The sequence below is a fragment of the Haplochromis burtoni genome, unplaced genomic scaffold (assembly GCF_018398535.1).
Source record: "Haplochromis burtoni strain Fernald_Lab_line unplaced genomic scaffold, NCSU_Asbu1 Contig_581, whole genome shotgun sequence".
Classification (NCBI taxonomy): domain Eukaryota; kingdom Metazoa; phylum Chordata; class Actinopteri; order Cichliformes; family Cichlidae; genus Haplochromis; species Haplochromis burtoni.
In genome coordinates, this window is record NW_024582942.1 from 251759 (window position 1) to 268524 (window position 16766).

Genomic DNA, 16766 nt, shown 5'->3' on the forward strand with positions numbered 1-16766 from the left:
ATTCCCATCTCTGCTCCTCATCCCTCTCTCCCTCCTTTAATAAATATTACATCCTTTTGTTACCCACGCACGGCCGTGCACAGCAGGGCCCGCATGCTTCAGCAGACGCCGTTTTCCAAAACGAAATGGAGAGAGAAAGAGAACGAGAGCGTGAGGAAGAGCAGGAAAGAAAACCAGAGAGGAAGCTCTCGGGTGGGTGAAATGTTTTCAGGTCCGGTGAGCGGGGAGGACGAATAACGACAAAAATCAAAGACGGAAGATGAAAACTGAATAAAAAGAAAATGAATCGTACAAACACACACACAGAAAAACAATACTGCCAGAAAAATTCCCTTTTTTTCTTCTCCGGGACCCTCACAGGTCTGCTTGGTCCTCACAGGAGTCGCTCCGTCACTGATCAGACCTTAGAGCTTCCACATGAACCCAACATGAAAGAGAAATCTTCAAAAACAAACTAACACGAACGCCCAAATGTCCTCCGCTGCACACACACTCACACACGGTTCATTATTACCATTATATATATATATATATGTATCTATGTACTACTCTGCTGAAACATTCAGAACATGAATCACTATTATTGCTGGGGCCAGTGATCGTTCTCGTGGAGCCCCTCTTGGCCCACGCACAAAACAGCAAATCAGAGCAGGAAACAGGCATCACATGACTTCTTCAGAGCAGGACGAGACAGTCAGCGGCAACAATAAATACTGTCGTGGTCCAGGAAACAGTCGCACGCACCGAGTTTGAAAAAGATGTAAAACCCTGACGGAGCCCGGGAGAAGTGGGAGCGTGTTCCTCGTCCTCTTTTCTCGTCTGCTGAGAGTCGATCGACGCTCCCGCTTTCCCGAATCGTGAACCTCGGAAATGTTGCAGGTCAGAAGAGGAAGTTCGGTCTGTGATAGTCGAGGTCTGACTTAAAGGAGATTGCAGCTGACCGGGTGGTCTGAACGGGCCCACCTGTGGCCTCGTGTCTCACACACACACACACACACACACACACCCCTCCACTCACACACTCACACACACACACACACACACACACACACACACACACACACACACACACACACACACACACACACACACACACACACACACACACACACACACACACACACACACCCCACACCACACTCACACACACACACACACACACGTCTTGCAGCTGCAGGGAAATTATTGCTGTGGTCCTGAAAGCTTCCAGTCTGAGTTCACTCGAGGTGAACGTCGCGGTTTCAAGTCAGTCGGGCGAGGAGAGTTCTGAGCGGCGTCCTCTCTCACCGGGGTTCAAACAGGAAACGATCCGAATCTCTGCGGGTTCGGAGGTTGGGAGGGGGGCAGTCGGAGCAGGCGAGGTTCAGGCCTCGGTCAGGGACTCCGCGTCAGCAGGGGGGTCCTGCTTGACCTCTGGGACCACGATGCCCTGGTGGAGCTTCTCTAAAGACTGCTTCATCTGGAGACAGAGAGGCACACGCTGGGTTATAATCTGTGAGCTGAAGCCAGCCGTCAACGCAAACTGAAGTGGGACGCCAACCTGGTCGAGCAGCGAGACGGAGGACTGCAGGATCTGCTGCCACTTGCTGAGCTGGGCCTGATGAAACTGCCTCTGCAGCTGCAGGACCTGAGCCCACTCCCCAGCTGTCTGAGGCAAAGGACTGAGGGGTGAGGAGGAGGAAGGAGAAACAAGAGGAAGAAGAAGAGCTCTTTAACCCAGAGTCAACAGCACAAAGTGACCTTTTATGTTTTTGTCTAAGAAACAAACTGAGCAATAAATTAGACAAAAAAGCAAAAGTAACACAAATGAAAACTCATGAACAGACTTGTCAGAAGGTTCAATACAAGCTTCCAAAAATGTGAATGTCCATGTGCGTTAGTGTGCGAGCAGGAACTCAAACTTTTAGTTTGAAAGTGCACTTCCTGTCCTGTGTGCTGTCCAAAGCACCGAAACATGTTTGAAAACTCAGCAGGTTATTAAAAATATCCACAAACCCGTCCGTGAGCGGTTTCATGGACGAACTATTTTCTTCCAACCAAACTGAGCGTGTCACAGCGTGCAGGAGGCGGCCACACAAACCCGAGGATCAAACCTTTCGCTCCTCACGGGACGGAAACAGTGACGTCCACCTGCAACGTTAGCTCGTAGACGGTAGAAAGAAAATAGTCCCTGCGTCACAGAGAATAAGACAAGACGGGACTTCCTTCCTGCTGAAAGCCAGTTTTTTATTTGTTTTGCCGTTTGGTTCATTTTGTGTGAAATAGATTTTTTTATTGCTTAAATGATCCTCATCCTATTTTTACTGATTTTTTACCCTTTAAAACTTCTTGTTCTTACCTGTTGCTATGCAGTAACAGAGCTTTGGTCCCCCACAGGAGCAACTCACACCAACACTATCCTTCCCAAGACACTGTGTGTGTGTGTGTGTGTGTGTGTGTGTGTGTGTGTGTGTGTTTGTGTGTGTGTTGTGTGTTGTGTGTGTGTGTGTGTGTGTGTTTAAGGAGTGCGTGTCATTTTACCTGTCAGCAACAGAGTAGGAGTGCCACGTCTCCAGTGTATGTGCGGCTCTTTCCAGAGCGTACAGCTTGTAGAACAGCAGCATGTTGAGCGCCACCAGCACCACCAGACTGACGGGGACAGAGAGCGCACAGAGGTCAGAGTCACTCAGCGCCAACCACAACCTGAGAATGTTTCACACTGAACCACACGGACAGCAGGAAGGTCGAAAAACCAACGGAACAAAAGAACACAAATATTTGTGGGTTTGTTGGAGTCTGAGCTGTTACAGGAAGAATCCACCGTCAGCTAACACACACACAGGCTAATTTCAAGGCTTCTTTTCATTTTTGTTCAATTTTCCGTCTTACTGGAAACCTTTAACTAGACTTCATCTCAGCCACGATACAAACGACACAGACGGCAGGCTGCGGCCTTTAAGCTGGTCTCACTGCAGCACATGTGTGTCAAACATGCTGAGGAGATATGACCAGCAGGTTTGGATTAAAAACTTCTGAAACAGTTCTTTGATTGATTCTAATTTTGTAACTTTGTTGCACCGACCTTGTTCAGTTTAAAACTTCTTATTTTACAAATAAATCAGACGTGAGGGCGACGGTTTCGCTCAGTGCTTCTGTCTCTACACCGTCTCTATCCAATAAAGGCTAAAATGTGGTGTCACATTTCTTCAGACAGATTTCATCTTTTTTTTATATGACTTAAAATCTGGTTATGAATCCTCGTTTAAATAATCCTCCTCCCTGTGGGGACAGATAATCGTACGTTTATGAGAGCAGCTTAAAATAATCAGCAGCTGTGCTTTTAGACCGAAGAGAAATGAACCTCATTCATCACATTTCATTTGAATTTGTCAAAGCTTCACGTTCAGCCTGAACGGTGGATTTTTCCTGTACGTTTGTGCTCAGAGGTCATATTTAAACAGCCAGTGGTGTAACGTTTAAAGCCTCTCATACGAACCTGATACAGATCCTACGCACAAGAAGTAATGCAGAAAGGAGGGAAAAAGAGAAATGGCAAGAAAGGCATCGTGAGGCCGTTAGTAAGCAGAAGGATCGATTGTGTCTGCATGAGCAACATTCAGCAGCGCACTGAGCAGCAGCGAGCTACTTTAACCAGAGACATACAATCAAAGCAGGGCTGTGATCAGCTCACAGTATAGAGAGCACACGTCGTGCACCGGTCCTGACGCCGCCGTGCAACAGTACAACCCCTCCTCATACAACCGTCTCTGCCGCTGCTGATTAAATAAGACCACACATGCTGGACAGACAGAGCGACGCTCACCCACAGATCCAATCCACACACTCGACTCCACAAACACTTACATGAAGCTGACGATGAGGAGGATGGTGGATATGCCGTTGTGCCCGCCGCCACGCGATCGCTCCCCCAGCTTCATAAACTGAGAGCCTAAAGGACACAACAGTGAACACTTTGTTACTGAATCAATTAGAAATCAGTGAGGTTGTGTTGGACGGCTGGAAAACCGAACACAACCACCAGAGGGCGTTACTGCACAGAGGCGGGACTCGCTGGTTGCGTCTGTATCCGGGCGGACTTACCGGCTTCTCTCGTGTCCCTCTCCTCTCCCACTCCTCTGTCCCCTCGGTCTCCACCACCCGCTCCTCCTCCTTCCCTCTCTCGCTCCCTCTCGCCCTGCCGCCGCGAGCACGTGCGTTTCCTGCGGCGCAAGCCCGGCGGGGTCTTGGCGGCGTCGGTGCCCACCGCTTCGCCTGTGGTCATCACGGTAACCTCAGTCTGCAGGAGTGTCTCCAGCTTGCACACCTCGCTCTCTGCGTGAGAGATTTAAAACCCAGAATGGAAGACCGGAGGGAAAATACCTCGCTCCATGAGGTGTCACAACACGGCCCGAGTCCGGCCAAGTTCAAATTTGATGCAGTTTCAAGAATGTTATCCAAAATAAAAACTATATTTGAAACCTTGGAAAGTGGGACTGGCAGCCCCCGTGTCTGTTTTGTGACTTTCTTTAAACAGAAATGAACTTAATGGCTCCGGTTTGTCTTTTACATAAAGTATCAGCGCACACGCAGACGTCCAGGCGAGCTCTTTAAAAGCTCCGGAGACGACCGCGACCAGACACGTACAGAAAAATGTGTACGTCTGCCTGATTACAGGCCGGAGCTTGTGACGGCGTGACAGAATGTAAGCTCTGATATCTGATATGCTCTCTGTCAGCGCCCATGTCTTGCTTATCTGTGGACAGCGTGAGGCCCACCTAAACATCCACTACACTCAGCGCACAAGCAGAAAATGAGTTATCATAATATCATTACAGGGATATTATGTTCTCTCAATCAGCTTCTAATGATTCACGTAATTTAATTCCCCATCAACAGTTTCATTCTCCATATTAAGACCTTTATAGTTATTAACAGAGCTGCAGGAGGAGCTCAGATCAGCTTTAGTTCTAGTGAAGCTTCCTCATCAGTTCAGCTTCTTTAGAAAATGTAAATATTTAAATTCAAAACCATAAAACCTGAAAGAACATTTTGTTTTGGAGTCACTGCAGGAGTCTCCTCCCCTTTTCCTCAAGCTCCGCCTCCCGTCCCTGTCAGTGCCACGTCTCCCAACCATACGTCACAGCCGTCCCACTGTCATCTCACAAAACTTCCCTTTCTCTCTTCCTGCTATCCTTGTGTCACAAATCACTCCTGACGCTCGTCTCCACCCACTCCGCCCACTCCACCCTCTTCGTCACAGCTTCTACCTTCAACATCTCTGCTCCTTGCATCATCTTCACACTTTTTAAAGCAAGAAATTAGATTTTTTTTCCTTTTTCTTTATTTAAATTAGACTTAAGAATATTAATTGACTGCTCGTGGTCTCTTTGCAGTACCATCACAGGCCCCCAGGGGGCTGCGTGGACGCAGGTAAACAAGGCCTACATGAAATGGATTACCTAAAGATTTGTTGACATTTGAGACATCTGAATATAAATTTAATGCACTTTGCTCTAAATATAAGCTCACCGTGTTCAGTGCGGTGCAGTGTGAGACAACAGAAGCAAACTATCAAACGTTGTCGGCTCTCAAAGTTTTCTCTGTTCAAAGAACCTGAAGTTGTAGATAAACGGCTCGCGGCCACATTACAAACCACATCAATCCTCCATCTCTCTGATCTGCAGCAGGAAGCATCCTTTTTTCTTTTAAATGAAGCATTTCCTGTTTGTTTCTCTCAGCGGCTCGGCTGCCCTGACTCACCCATGTGTTTGTAGTACTCTTCGATGCCGCTCCAGGTGTTTTTTTCGATCAGCGCCTTCACCAGGCTCCACGGCTGCTTCCTGTAGCAGATGTCTGAGGAAACTCTGCCAGAGGAGATGCAAAGGAACTTTTAAAGCATGCGCAACATTTTTAAGCATCATTTTTATTCTCTGGAAAGAAAAGCTCTTTAGTTGAACCTGCGCTGCATCACTTTGGTCTTAATCGGGACTTTTCTCAGCTCGTAACTTCACACAGGGCCTCTTACATTTTCTACAGTCTGATCTGATAATTCAAACTCAAACTTCCGTTCGTATAAGAGCATTTCACAAAATTAGCAAGCTAGCGTGTTTCAGTCTACCAAAGAACTGCATCAAGTTCAGAGAATTACGCAAGTACAACTATGACTAAAGAGTCGAGCTCTGAATCGGGAGGATATTAAAAATCAAAAATAGGGGCGATTTTGATACCGTTTTCAGGTTAAACGACAAAGTGTGGCTTTGTGTATGTGTTTTAAAGTACAAACCTACCCCACATGGTGAAATGATTCGATATTTCACCCAGAATGCTTTTTTTTAAAGAGCTTTGGCAGAAAATGGAGGAAACACGCAGGTACCCACGCATGTTCCTGTTACTCTACGTCACAGACGTCAAACTTCGATGTATGCCAGAATATTAATGCTTGAAGTTGGTTATGAATGATCCAGAGAGCATATTTAATGTGAACGCTCTCCAGGTGGGAACTTTGACACAATTTCTTGGGAAAGACATCTGTCAAAACAACCGACATCTCATATTTAGGTTCATGTAATCAGACAGAAAGCGACGACCAGGAGGAATATTTACAGCCTAAAGCAGAATGAACTTGGCTGCATTTGGGCTTGAGATGAAGATAACTGGGAACAGGAGAGCCACCGCCCTTACTTCAGCTAAGCTGTCTTCAGGCCATGTTGCATAACGGTCTATTGAGAAACTACCGTCTGCTGCTTTTGGTGGAAAATGCTGAAAAATGCTCTTCAGTCTGGGAATGCTACAGTCAAGACTTCAGACATGTGGAGTGCCATTTCTATCACAGTCATGCTCACAGGCTGAGCAGAAATTAAACAAAATATTATTATTTGATTAAAAATAAAATGTGTACTAAGACTAAACTAAACCCAAGTTTCTTTGGTGTTTGGTGAAAACAGCTGGCCTGACGAGGCTTCGGTCCGTCTGCGTTTTCAGACTTTTGGAGGTTTTCTGAGTCCGTTAAGCTTTTCCACTGCTTTTAATCATTAAAGTGGACCTCGCGCTTCACCGTGTGTGCTGGTGGTGCCTCTTTGAGCTCTTTAACGGATTATCTGACTGACAGCATTCGACACCAGTGGGTGATGATGTCACGGTGGCTTCACCCATGGGCTGCAAACTCCGTCCTGTGGTTCATTTTAGCCGTGCTAAGCAGCGTCTCCGGTACGTCAGCTGCTTATTACTCCAACAGCATTTTCATAATAAGGACTGATTCGAGCACTGGAAGCTAACAGAATATTAGCCTGTAGCCACTTATGCAATCATGACTTCTTCTACTGCTCGTCTGCTGTCGTGTTTGTCGACCTGCTCAGCTCATGTTGTCGTGTTTGGATGTCCTCATTTATCAGGGACGGACAGACGGCGCAGAGCTCTGCTGAAATCTTATTTCCCTTAATAACTGCTTTTATTTTATTTTTTTAAACTGGATATTCTGCGACTTGCCCGTTGCTTTTAGAGCAATGGAAGTTATGAATTTACAAAGTGAAGTGTACTCGATTGGATTATTATCTAATCACGAACGTTATCAGTCACAGTATCATCAAGTAAAGCAGCGCCCAGTCCAACAGTGTTTTCAGTAAGGAGCCCGTCTGATGCATAAATAAGCTCGAGTGTTTTTTCAGTTCTTCCTTTGTTCGCTCGGCCGTGGCTCTAAGTGACACCGTGTGAGCGTGAAGAGTAAGCCGGGCGACCTCCACGAGCGCACAAACCTGAGTCGGCTCTTGTGTTTGTTGATGGAGGTGAGGCAGTATCTGTGGACGGTGTAGAAGTAGTCCTGGTATGGGATGCCTGAGGTGATGACCTCCGAGTCCACCACGTAGCACTCGCCCCGGGCGCTGCTTTTCTGCAGCGTCTGTAAGCAGGCAGAAGGTGGAGTTTTAGTGCAATGCAGGATCCATGTTTTTCACTCCACGTAGAAACTACAGACAGGAAGTGAATCCAACAGAGCCCCACCCCAAAAACCCCCAAAAAACCTAAACATCACAGTTGTATGTCAAAACCTTTCTGAGTCAGTGCTTCATGTTAAACATGCAAAACCACAAAACAACACTAGTAATCATGATGGCTGCATCCGTTATACGCACTCTGTGGTTCCCTCTGAGGCCCCACTCTGATTTATCAGCAAATCTATCTTGCTCTTCTTTAGCTAGCTGCGGTTTGTTGACTAATGCTGCTGCAAGTTTCCCATGTTTGATGCAATACCTGCATCAAACATGCTACAGAGCTAGCAATCCAAACTGCTCTCTCACAGTAGTTAAACTGTCTTTATGCTCCGTAAATATAATAATCACATCATCATCATCATCATCATCATCAGTGATAATATTGAAGCCCACCTATTCTGCTTCCTTTGTGCTCGTATTACACGGTCATGTGGAAAATAAAGACTCTGCAGTGAAAAACTTCTTCTTTGAGGTTTGTGAGCCGCTGTGTGCAGCTCTCCTCAGGTCCTGCCACAGTGCTGCTTCTCTGCTAAGGATCATTGTCCTGTTGCATGGCTCCTATCTGACTGCAGAACATTTGAACATAAAGCGCTGACATTTGCTACAAGGTGTTGGTTTTTGGCTTTAAACATCTCCAGTTTGGCCTCATCTATCCAAACATTGCTCCAAACTGTCAAAACCTCTGCAGATGGTCAGTGAATCGAGTGCACCAGCAGCACCTGGCTGCTCTTTATCATCCTCGTTCCACTCGCACAGCTTCTCGAAATAGAGGATTTTTATATTAAACACGTCTAAATGTGTTCAAGTGATGGGTCAACAGCTCAGAATGCTACAAATGCTAATGTGTCCGACAGAACACGTCTCCAAATTCAACTAAAAAGTTAAACTGACTCAAAATTATTGAAGCGTAATAACAGAGTACTAACATCTTCTCTCATATCTCAAATTAGAGCTAGTTGAAGCATCAATACAAAATAAAACCTCCCCTCCAGTTTCTACACAATGAAGCCAGAAACGTTCGTCCTGACGACTGACCTGCGTCTCCACCACAGGGGCGGTCTTGGGCCCGAGGGGGTTGTTGAGGGCGATGGTGTAGCTGAGCACACGGCTGGTGTTCCCACTGCTGCCGTCCTGCTGCCATTCACCCACCGACAGGTCTGAAGGGGAGGGAGAACAAGAGTAACGAGAGGGCCCGAGAGACTCGGTGAAAATGGGAGAGCGACAAAAAAGAGAACACGCGAGGCTCCGAATTTATGAATGAAAAGGAAAGAGTGCGAGAGCGAGGAGAGAGAGTCAATGCACGCTCCTTTACACAAAGAAAGAAAGGAAGAAAGAAAGGAAGGCCCCAGTTAGAGCTACAGAATGTCCCTGAGCGAGCTGGGCCTCCAACCAGCAGCCTCACAGCTTCACTTTCATCTCAGCTTCACAGAGAAACACTAAAATATACAACAAATGAAAGCAAAGGCAACTCTGAGTGCCAGTTTATCAAACATTATAATTTTACAACTGTTTATAACGTGCATAGTTCATATTTCTGTGTAGTTTTCATATTTATATCCTGTACACAGCCTGTACATACTTATAGTTATACCTTCATACCCTGTACATTGTAACATAATATAATATAATATATCTGTATAGCTGTAATATATCTATATTACGGCTAAAACACTTTCTGGATGCAAACTGCATTTCGTTGCCTTGTACCTGTAACATGTGCAATGACAACAAAGTTGAATTCTCTTCTATTCTTCTATCTAGTCTATTCTAAACAGGAAAAGTGACGCAGCACAAAGAAGAGGAGCAGGTTTTTCAGCAGCTCATCAGTGGGACACAGGGTGAGCTTCAGCAGCGGCACAACAGTAATCACATCCCCAAAATCAGATTTCCAGAAGAATTTGTTTTAATTTCAAACACCGGAGCTACAAAAACGGACGCTGGCAGATCAGGTATCAGCAAACTGAGAATAAGAGTGGATGAACTTATTTTCAAACCTTAACTGTTAGTGTCTCAACAGGAAAAACTCGCTCTGTCACACTAACTTCCTGCAACAAGTTCACACAAGCACTGTGGAGGTTAGTGAAGTTAACTGTGGGCAACATTAGAGCATGACATCATCCAGCAAAGCTACACGGTTAACAGCAGGAGAAGGGACTCAGAGTATGGCTAAGCTATTGATTTAGTGATTAAAACGTGGGCTTCAAACTACAATTAAAACACGACAGCCGAGATGAAACCGTGTGTCTGCATGACTGCGGCAGATTCAGCCCAGTTCACCTTTATCTATTCATTTAGTTTAAAAAAAGAAGAAGTAATTAAACATCATGGAAATCCACCGAAATGAAACGAGTGAGTCATCAGGCCTGACTCTCAGGAGTGTTTTAACCTACCGGTGAAGTGTCGCTGGGAGAAGAGGTGCTGGATGAAGTGCGTGTCAGCAGAGAAGAGCAGGTCATGCAGTTTGTCCACGCTCATGCGGACCGCCGTGTTGATGAGCAGCCGCCCGCTAAGGTCAGCGCAGAACGCTTCCACCTCACCTGCAGGGCCAAAGAAAAGTTTGTTTTGATGTTTCTACAAAGTATTTGCCTCCACCACGGAGGTTTGCTTTGTTCATGAGCAGGCGCGTCACAGTGTCACTAACGGCAGAGCTCGACCAAACACGGCTAACTTTGGGTTACATGTGTTTTTACATCTTTGCATCTTTATAGGACAGTTTTTGGATGTTCTCAATAAGTAATCCGACTACTCTGAACACTCATCTTTATGTTTTTCCCATTATTGTTAGTTCACAGAGCGAGGGTATCAATATGACCATCTCAGGCACATAAGCCACACCCACCTGCTGTTAAACCTGTTAATGAGCGACAGCCAATCGCAAAAATATTAGCTTAAACTCACAGTAAGGCCCAGTGTAAGTATAACAAGGATTATTTTGAACAGTGAATCATGCAAAGCCACTCTAGCCGAGTCCAAGAACAAACAAATGTGAAGCCAAGAGTCAGCAGGAGAGGTGTAGAGTAAACGTCTACAGCACCATATAACACGCTCAGCTTGGAGGTGATTGTAGATGCGTCAGCTGATCGGGGAACCGTTTCGGTTTGGTTCAGGTCAGATTTAACTGAAGTGAGACAAAGTACAGCATGTTCATGTTTACAAAACCTGCATTCACTGCTGACGTGCAGCGGAGCAAAGAGTTATTGTCCTGAGATCAGGAGGGCAGGAAACCACTTTAATATCATTTGTTACCGACATAAAGGTACCTCTGAGTCTTACTGAAGCTCTAAGATGTTATCAGAATTAGTTTTTAGATGAAATTTATGCCGACCGACAGATTCAAATTAAATCTCTTTTCTTGTGGTCTCTTTGCCCAAACGACACTCACTCTCTTCCTGTGTGTCAGACGAGTTGCTGGGGTCTGTGGGCAGGTCCTCATCGTTGGTGATGTCCAATGACGAGAGGTTTCCCAGACTGGCAGTTGGTGGGGGCAGCATGTGATTGGCTGACTCGGACAGGCTGTCTCCGCCTTCTTCCAGAGTCTGATGCAGAGGAGGCGGGGGAGAGAGAAAGAGCACATGGGAGGGCAGTTAGTGAGGGGTCTGAGGGAGATCACCCCATTGTCATATGACTTGAGAGGCCTCACAGCGAGGCTGGCCTCGTGCTGATGTGGCCTCGGCAGGCACACCACTGTAGCCATCCAATTAATGTGAAACCGGCACAGAGTTGACACAGCGCTGCATTTATTCACTCTGTCAGCGTCGAGATAACGGCTGCAGAGAAACAACCGCAGCAGCAGCTTTTGGCTGATTGGACACAGAGACGAATGCAGACTACACAAACATTTCCCATCAATTCCTTCTTGCCTGGAGGCCTCGTTATTATTTTCCTCCTGAATGTGCTCATAAATGTAGATGTAATCCTTTGAATCGACTAATTATTTGCTTTTTTTATTTTTAAATTGATATAATAGAAAATAGAAATTCTCACATCTATTGGGAACCATCCCCATCATGTTTACTCCCCTCTAGCCTGTTATTTGTATAGCACCTTCATGCCGGCGGGCGGAGTTCAAAGTGCTTACAGAGGAGTAGAGAACAAGAGCAAACGTAATAAAACTTAAGATCAAGTATTCAAGTCATTGAAAACAAGATAGATAACAGTAGATAAAATAAGCACAATACAAAATAAAACTGCTCAATGATGGATGCCAATTAATAAGACAGAAACCCAGCAGGTTAAACCGCAATAATCCGGTCCCGTTAATCGTTTTTTAGATCCTGGATCCAGTTACATAAGTGTGTCTGATTGGATTTGCTCATTAATTAGAACAAATAATCGTAATGAATCAAACGTGGGAATAAAAGGGCCCAAAACTGCGTGATCAAGCGTTGGCAGTGCAATTTAAATAAGCTGCTTTTAGCTTCAGGCGTGTTTCATCAAATACAGATTCAAAAGATTCAGTTTCAACATGCAGAGCAAAGGTCAGCTGGCTCTGCTTCCCAGCCCTCCAGGTATAACAAACAGACAGCCACGTCCTGCATATTAAATAGTCTGAATGTGAAGAACACTCACAAAAGACGCAGCAGCAGAGGCCGGGGTGGAGGCGGAGAAAGAGGCGTTGGTGGTGGTGGTGGATGGCAGCGAGCTGTGTGAGCTGGGCGGGCTGGGTTCGAGGGGCTCGGAGCTGAGCCTGCTTCCCGACAAGGAGGGCACCTCCACGGGCAGACAGGAGGCAGAGGAGGGCGGAGAGGATCCGCCGAGGCTGGCAGCTGAAGGAGGACTGCTTAAACTGCATGGCACCAGCGGAGGCGGAGAGCTGCCCGCGGAGGGAACGGATACTGAGCTCAGGTCCAACAGGTCTGTGACCGACCCAGACTCCTCTCCCGGCCTGGAGAACAGGGCAACAGGAACGTCGCAGCGAGGGAAAGGGAAAAACATCTGTTAGAGAACCCAGAGTCTTCTTGTTTGCTTAAAAAGATGGAAACGTGACCCCTAAAGCTACATGTATGTTTAAATGATCGCCAATAAGCTTGTCTGTCATGCCTTCTTCTGTTTAAGCATTTAACCAGAATAAAATGACTATTATAGCCTCTGTCACTGCCAATTAACTATAGACGTAACAAATAAGCTTAAATCTCACTGACGGGGATGCATATTGTGTCTTTTTCATTAGAGAGTCAACTTATCGTTGACGTGCAGAACTTGACCCAACAATAAAAATGTGACACGAGGAAAAAATAAAAGCAGGTTTTCAGCTTTAACATGGTTAAGACTCAAATAACTCGCACATCTATAACTAGAGGTGGTTACATATAGACACTCACAGCAGGCCGTTCATGTGTTCAGCGGTGGGGGAGACGTAGTCGTCGTCTTCGCTGGTGAGGCCCAGCTCAGTGCCGTAGCACTGGTGCACGATGTGCCACAGCTCTTTGGGGGACAGAGACTGCAGAAAATACAGACATTTAATCATGCGCGTTCCTGCGCGGTTCACTCTGCAGCTCTTTGTCTTGTCAAACTGCAAGTGTAGAAACAGCAGCTGCAGGCAGTAGGATTTGTGTGACAGCCAAAATCTATCGGCGTGCGTGCATTAGTCTGGGATGTTCACTGTGCAACAGAGTGTGGGACTTTTTATTGATTCTCAATGAGCCTTGAATCAAAATCAATTGTGCAAACATGTTGGACACTTTACGACTCCGTCTGAGGCGACGGTAAATATAGTGCCATGCGGCCCATTCAGAGCACAGCTGCTGTTTTACTGAAAAACACCACAGTTATTAGAAATGAACACACCGGTGCTCACCTCAGGGGGAAAATGACAATAAAGAAAAACCACTTTTATCCCACCTTGCTGTAACATTTTTGTGTTTTATGAGTTTTATTTGTGTGAGCAGCGTGCAGTGTTTTATTTTTCCATCTTGTTCATGCTGCAAATATCGAGATGAAATCTTAAACTAAAGTTAAAAACAAGATGTGTGAACACCTGTACACGCCGCAGGCCTGTAAATCTCTAAAAGCAAAAGCCTCTGCATCTTCTGCTCAGAGGAGCGTAAATAAAAGCAAACTGTTCAAGTTAAGACCAGGATGTCAACACTGCTGAAAGGTCAAAGTGGAATCAAGTGTTGATTCACTAAAAGGGAGCAAACAGTAGTCAGCATTACAAAACAGTGACATTCAGCCCAACTTTTATTGCCACTGCAGGGAACAGACACTGGCATGTTGGCAACTCAGCCGACAGCATTGAAAACCGTTGTTAATGAAGGATGTCAATGAAACTAAACGGCTCAAATTATTTACACACTTTCTTAGTTTATCTTAAACCGCTGGAAGGAAAAAATAATCTTTTTTTTTTTCAAAATTTAATAAACTTGGAGCTAATTCAAAGCATGAAAGCCCAATATCCTGCTGAATGCTGATCGGTCTGTTAAGGATTTATTACAGGAATTGTTTCCGAACAATAACTAGATGCTGTGAGCGCAGCTACACCACAACAGAAACATGTATGCACAATAAGCAGCTGGCTGTGGTGGAAGCAGCTGCATTCTTGTCGTGAAGTGGTTTATGTGACATCCTTAATATTTTGTTTCAGAGGGCCGTTCATTCTCGATCATCTCCTGAAACCAGAGGTCCAAACTAAACTAAAAGATCAGTTTGGTTTTTTCCAGGGAAAGAGTAATCAGCCATTATTTTCTCTACCATGTGAGATAATAGTAAGCTGTGTTTCTGCACAGACGCTCAGAGCAGAAAAGTCAGCAGATAACAGTAATTGAAACTGCTCTCTCAGCCCTGTATTTACGACCACGCTTCCTGACACCCTGCTCTATTCTGACATGATAACTACTAGCAGCACAAACCAGCAGGAGGGTGGGAGCGGAGGCTGTACCTTGTCCAGCAGTGCGTTCTGCCACAGGCGGAAAATCATCATGTAGCTGCGATCTCTTGCGCCAAAAGATGTGAAGAAATGCTGAGAGGGTGATTATCAACGGAACAGGGAGGAGGGGAGGAAGAAAAGGAGGGAGAGAGAACAAAAATGTGAGAACAGGTTTGACGGACGGTTTCCCCCCGTTTGCCTCGTCACGGCCGGTGAAGATCGAGCCGAGTCAGCTCGTTTCATAACGCTTCTCTAACAGATTGAAGTGAACCGTATCAACAGCTGACACTATCAACGGTTAAACCGCTGCAGAATGTCCTCGTAAATCAAAGCGTCTCTTTTATTATTCGTCTTTGACTCTGACCTTCTCGTTGTCAGTGCTGATCTGGATGGCATTTGGGATGAGCTTGGCAGTCTTCTCCTTGGTCATAGAGGTAACGTCCTTCAGCAGGATGGTGATCTGAACCAACAAGCAGAGGAGAAAGCTTTACAGCGTGCAACGCTCTTATCTCGCAGAGGCCATCTTTATTGATCTGCAAACTTCACTCTTATCAGACTGCAGGTGTGACATTAATTAGTTTGCAGAAGGTGTGCGCCAGTGTACACAGTGTAGCTTACAGTGGTTTCCCAGCGGAAGATGTTGCTGTAGAAACACAGCCAATTCTCTGACAGATAAAGGCGTCCCTGAAGCAGAATATCCTTCTGCAGAGCGCAGGAGTAGTCTGAGAAAAGACAGACGGAAATAAATGTCAAAAACAGCCAACGCTGCCACAGATGAATGTCAGACAGGTTGTAAACACCACTTGGCTCTTAGCAGCGGAGCTGGTGGGCAGAGAAAAATGACTGAAACTCTTACAGAGAGTCTACGGCATCATTATGGCATCAGCCTGCGGTCCAGCAGGAGCGATGATGCAGCAAACAAGACTCACAAGCCCTTTTCCATTCCACGGGTCACCACAGTTTTCACGGTTCTCCCATTAGGTACCGGGTCCTGTGACTTTTAGTATCTGCTCGCCCGGGATTCCAAGCGAGCGGGTACTAAATTATGACATCATCAGATTGCATGCCACCGATTGGCTGGCCAGTAACATCACTCGATGAGTCACGAGAGCATCTCAGCAACGAGGGAAATGGTTTCAAAACCAACGCAGTGGTCCCAGAGCCAGACGAAAAGCCACAGACTGAGCAGCAGGTATACTGTTGCCTCGACGTCCACCTTTTTGCGGGACACACGTTGCTATGACAACAAACACATGTTAGGTAGTACTGGTTTACAGGGGAAACCCAGTCGATCGAAGTAAACACTAATGGAAAAAGGGGCTAAAGCGTCCAGCACTGACACCTGGGAAACATTTGTAGAGCATCAGTGACGAACTGCTGTTCCTGTCTGTCATGCTGCTGGTCGTTAGAGAAGATCCAAGTCACACAACAAAGAAGTTCTTTGTAGTGAAGCGAAAGCGAGTTTCACTTCGCAGCCTACGTCTTTGCTTCTCACACGGAGCTTTTTGATCCTTGATGGTTTAATCGCAGCCTTCCTCTTTGTGGTGAACTAATGTCACTTCCTTTCTGCTCAAGCAGACCTTTCAACCAACTGGCATTCAACCTACAAAAAGGGCTTTAACTGTCGCTGCTATGTGCTGCTGGCTTTTGCAGGCCTGCATTCGAGAGCGTCTCCGTGTGTTGAATCTACTAAATCTGCATAGTTCTCCTCTCAGAGCAAAAAAGAAACCAGTGTGGAACCACAGATGGCGTTTCTCAAGCACCTGTGTGCTGTTGGCACACAGGAATAACATTTGTGATTTTCGATAGATTCGACGTCTGCTGTTCATCTGGGTATGTTAGTGGGGGCAACGTTTACTCCACCTCCCCACCCAGCCGCCTCTTTCAGCTCTTGTCCCTATTCTGATGCCCAAAACCACCTCAACCCGAGCAGCAGC

The 16766-nt window shown here is 46.0% G+C and overlaps 1 protein-coding gene across 6 annotated transcripts in view; it reads right to left on the reverse strand.

Annotated features, from left to right (window-relative positions):
- Positions 1-1100: 1100 nt before the first annotated feature.
- gramd1a (GRAM domain containing 1A) overlaps positions 1101-16766 on the reverse strand; it is a 43169-nt gene continuing 27503 nt past the window's right edge. For 3 of the 6 annotated variants that reach the window (XM_042214525.1, XM_042214523.1, XM_042214524.1), the window contains exons 5-21: positions 15448-15551; positions 15194-15289; positions 14842-14922; positions 13286-13404; positions 12534-12849; positions 11347-11500; positions 10999-11082; positions 10355-10501; positions 9000-9121; positions 7731-7873; positions 5740-5843; positions 4081-4311; positions 3844-3928; positions 3476-3487; positions 2521-2628; positions 1541-1661; positions 1102-1459 (exon numbers count right to left, since the gene is read on the reverse strand). In XM_042214525.1, the coding sequence (XP_042070459.1) occupies positions 1364-1459; positions 1541-1661; positions 2521-2628; positions 3476-3487; positions 3844-3928; positions 4081-4311; positions 5740-5843; positions 7731-7873; positions 9000-9121; positions 10355-10501; positions 10999-11082; positions 11347-11500; positions 12534-12849; positions 13286-13404; positions 14842-14922; positions 15194-15289; positions 15448-15551 (2123 nt within the window). In that variant the 3' untranslated portion in view covers positions 1102-1363. Of the gene's footprint in view, positions 1460-1540; positions 1662-2520; positions 2629-3475; positions 3488-3843; positions 3929-4080; positions 4312-5739; positions 5844-7730; positions 7874-8999; positions 9122-10354; positions 10502-10998; positions 11083-11346; positions 11501-12533; positions 12850-13285; positions 13405-14841; positions 14923-15193; positions 15290-15447; positions 15552-16766 lie in introns of all 6 variants that reach the window. The other 3 variants (XM_042214520.1, XM_042214522.1, XM_042214521.1) reach the window with 3 other exon arrangements.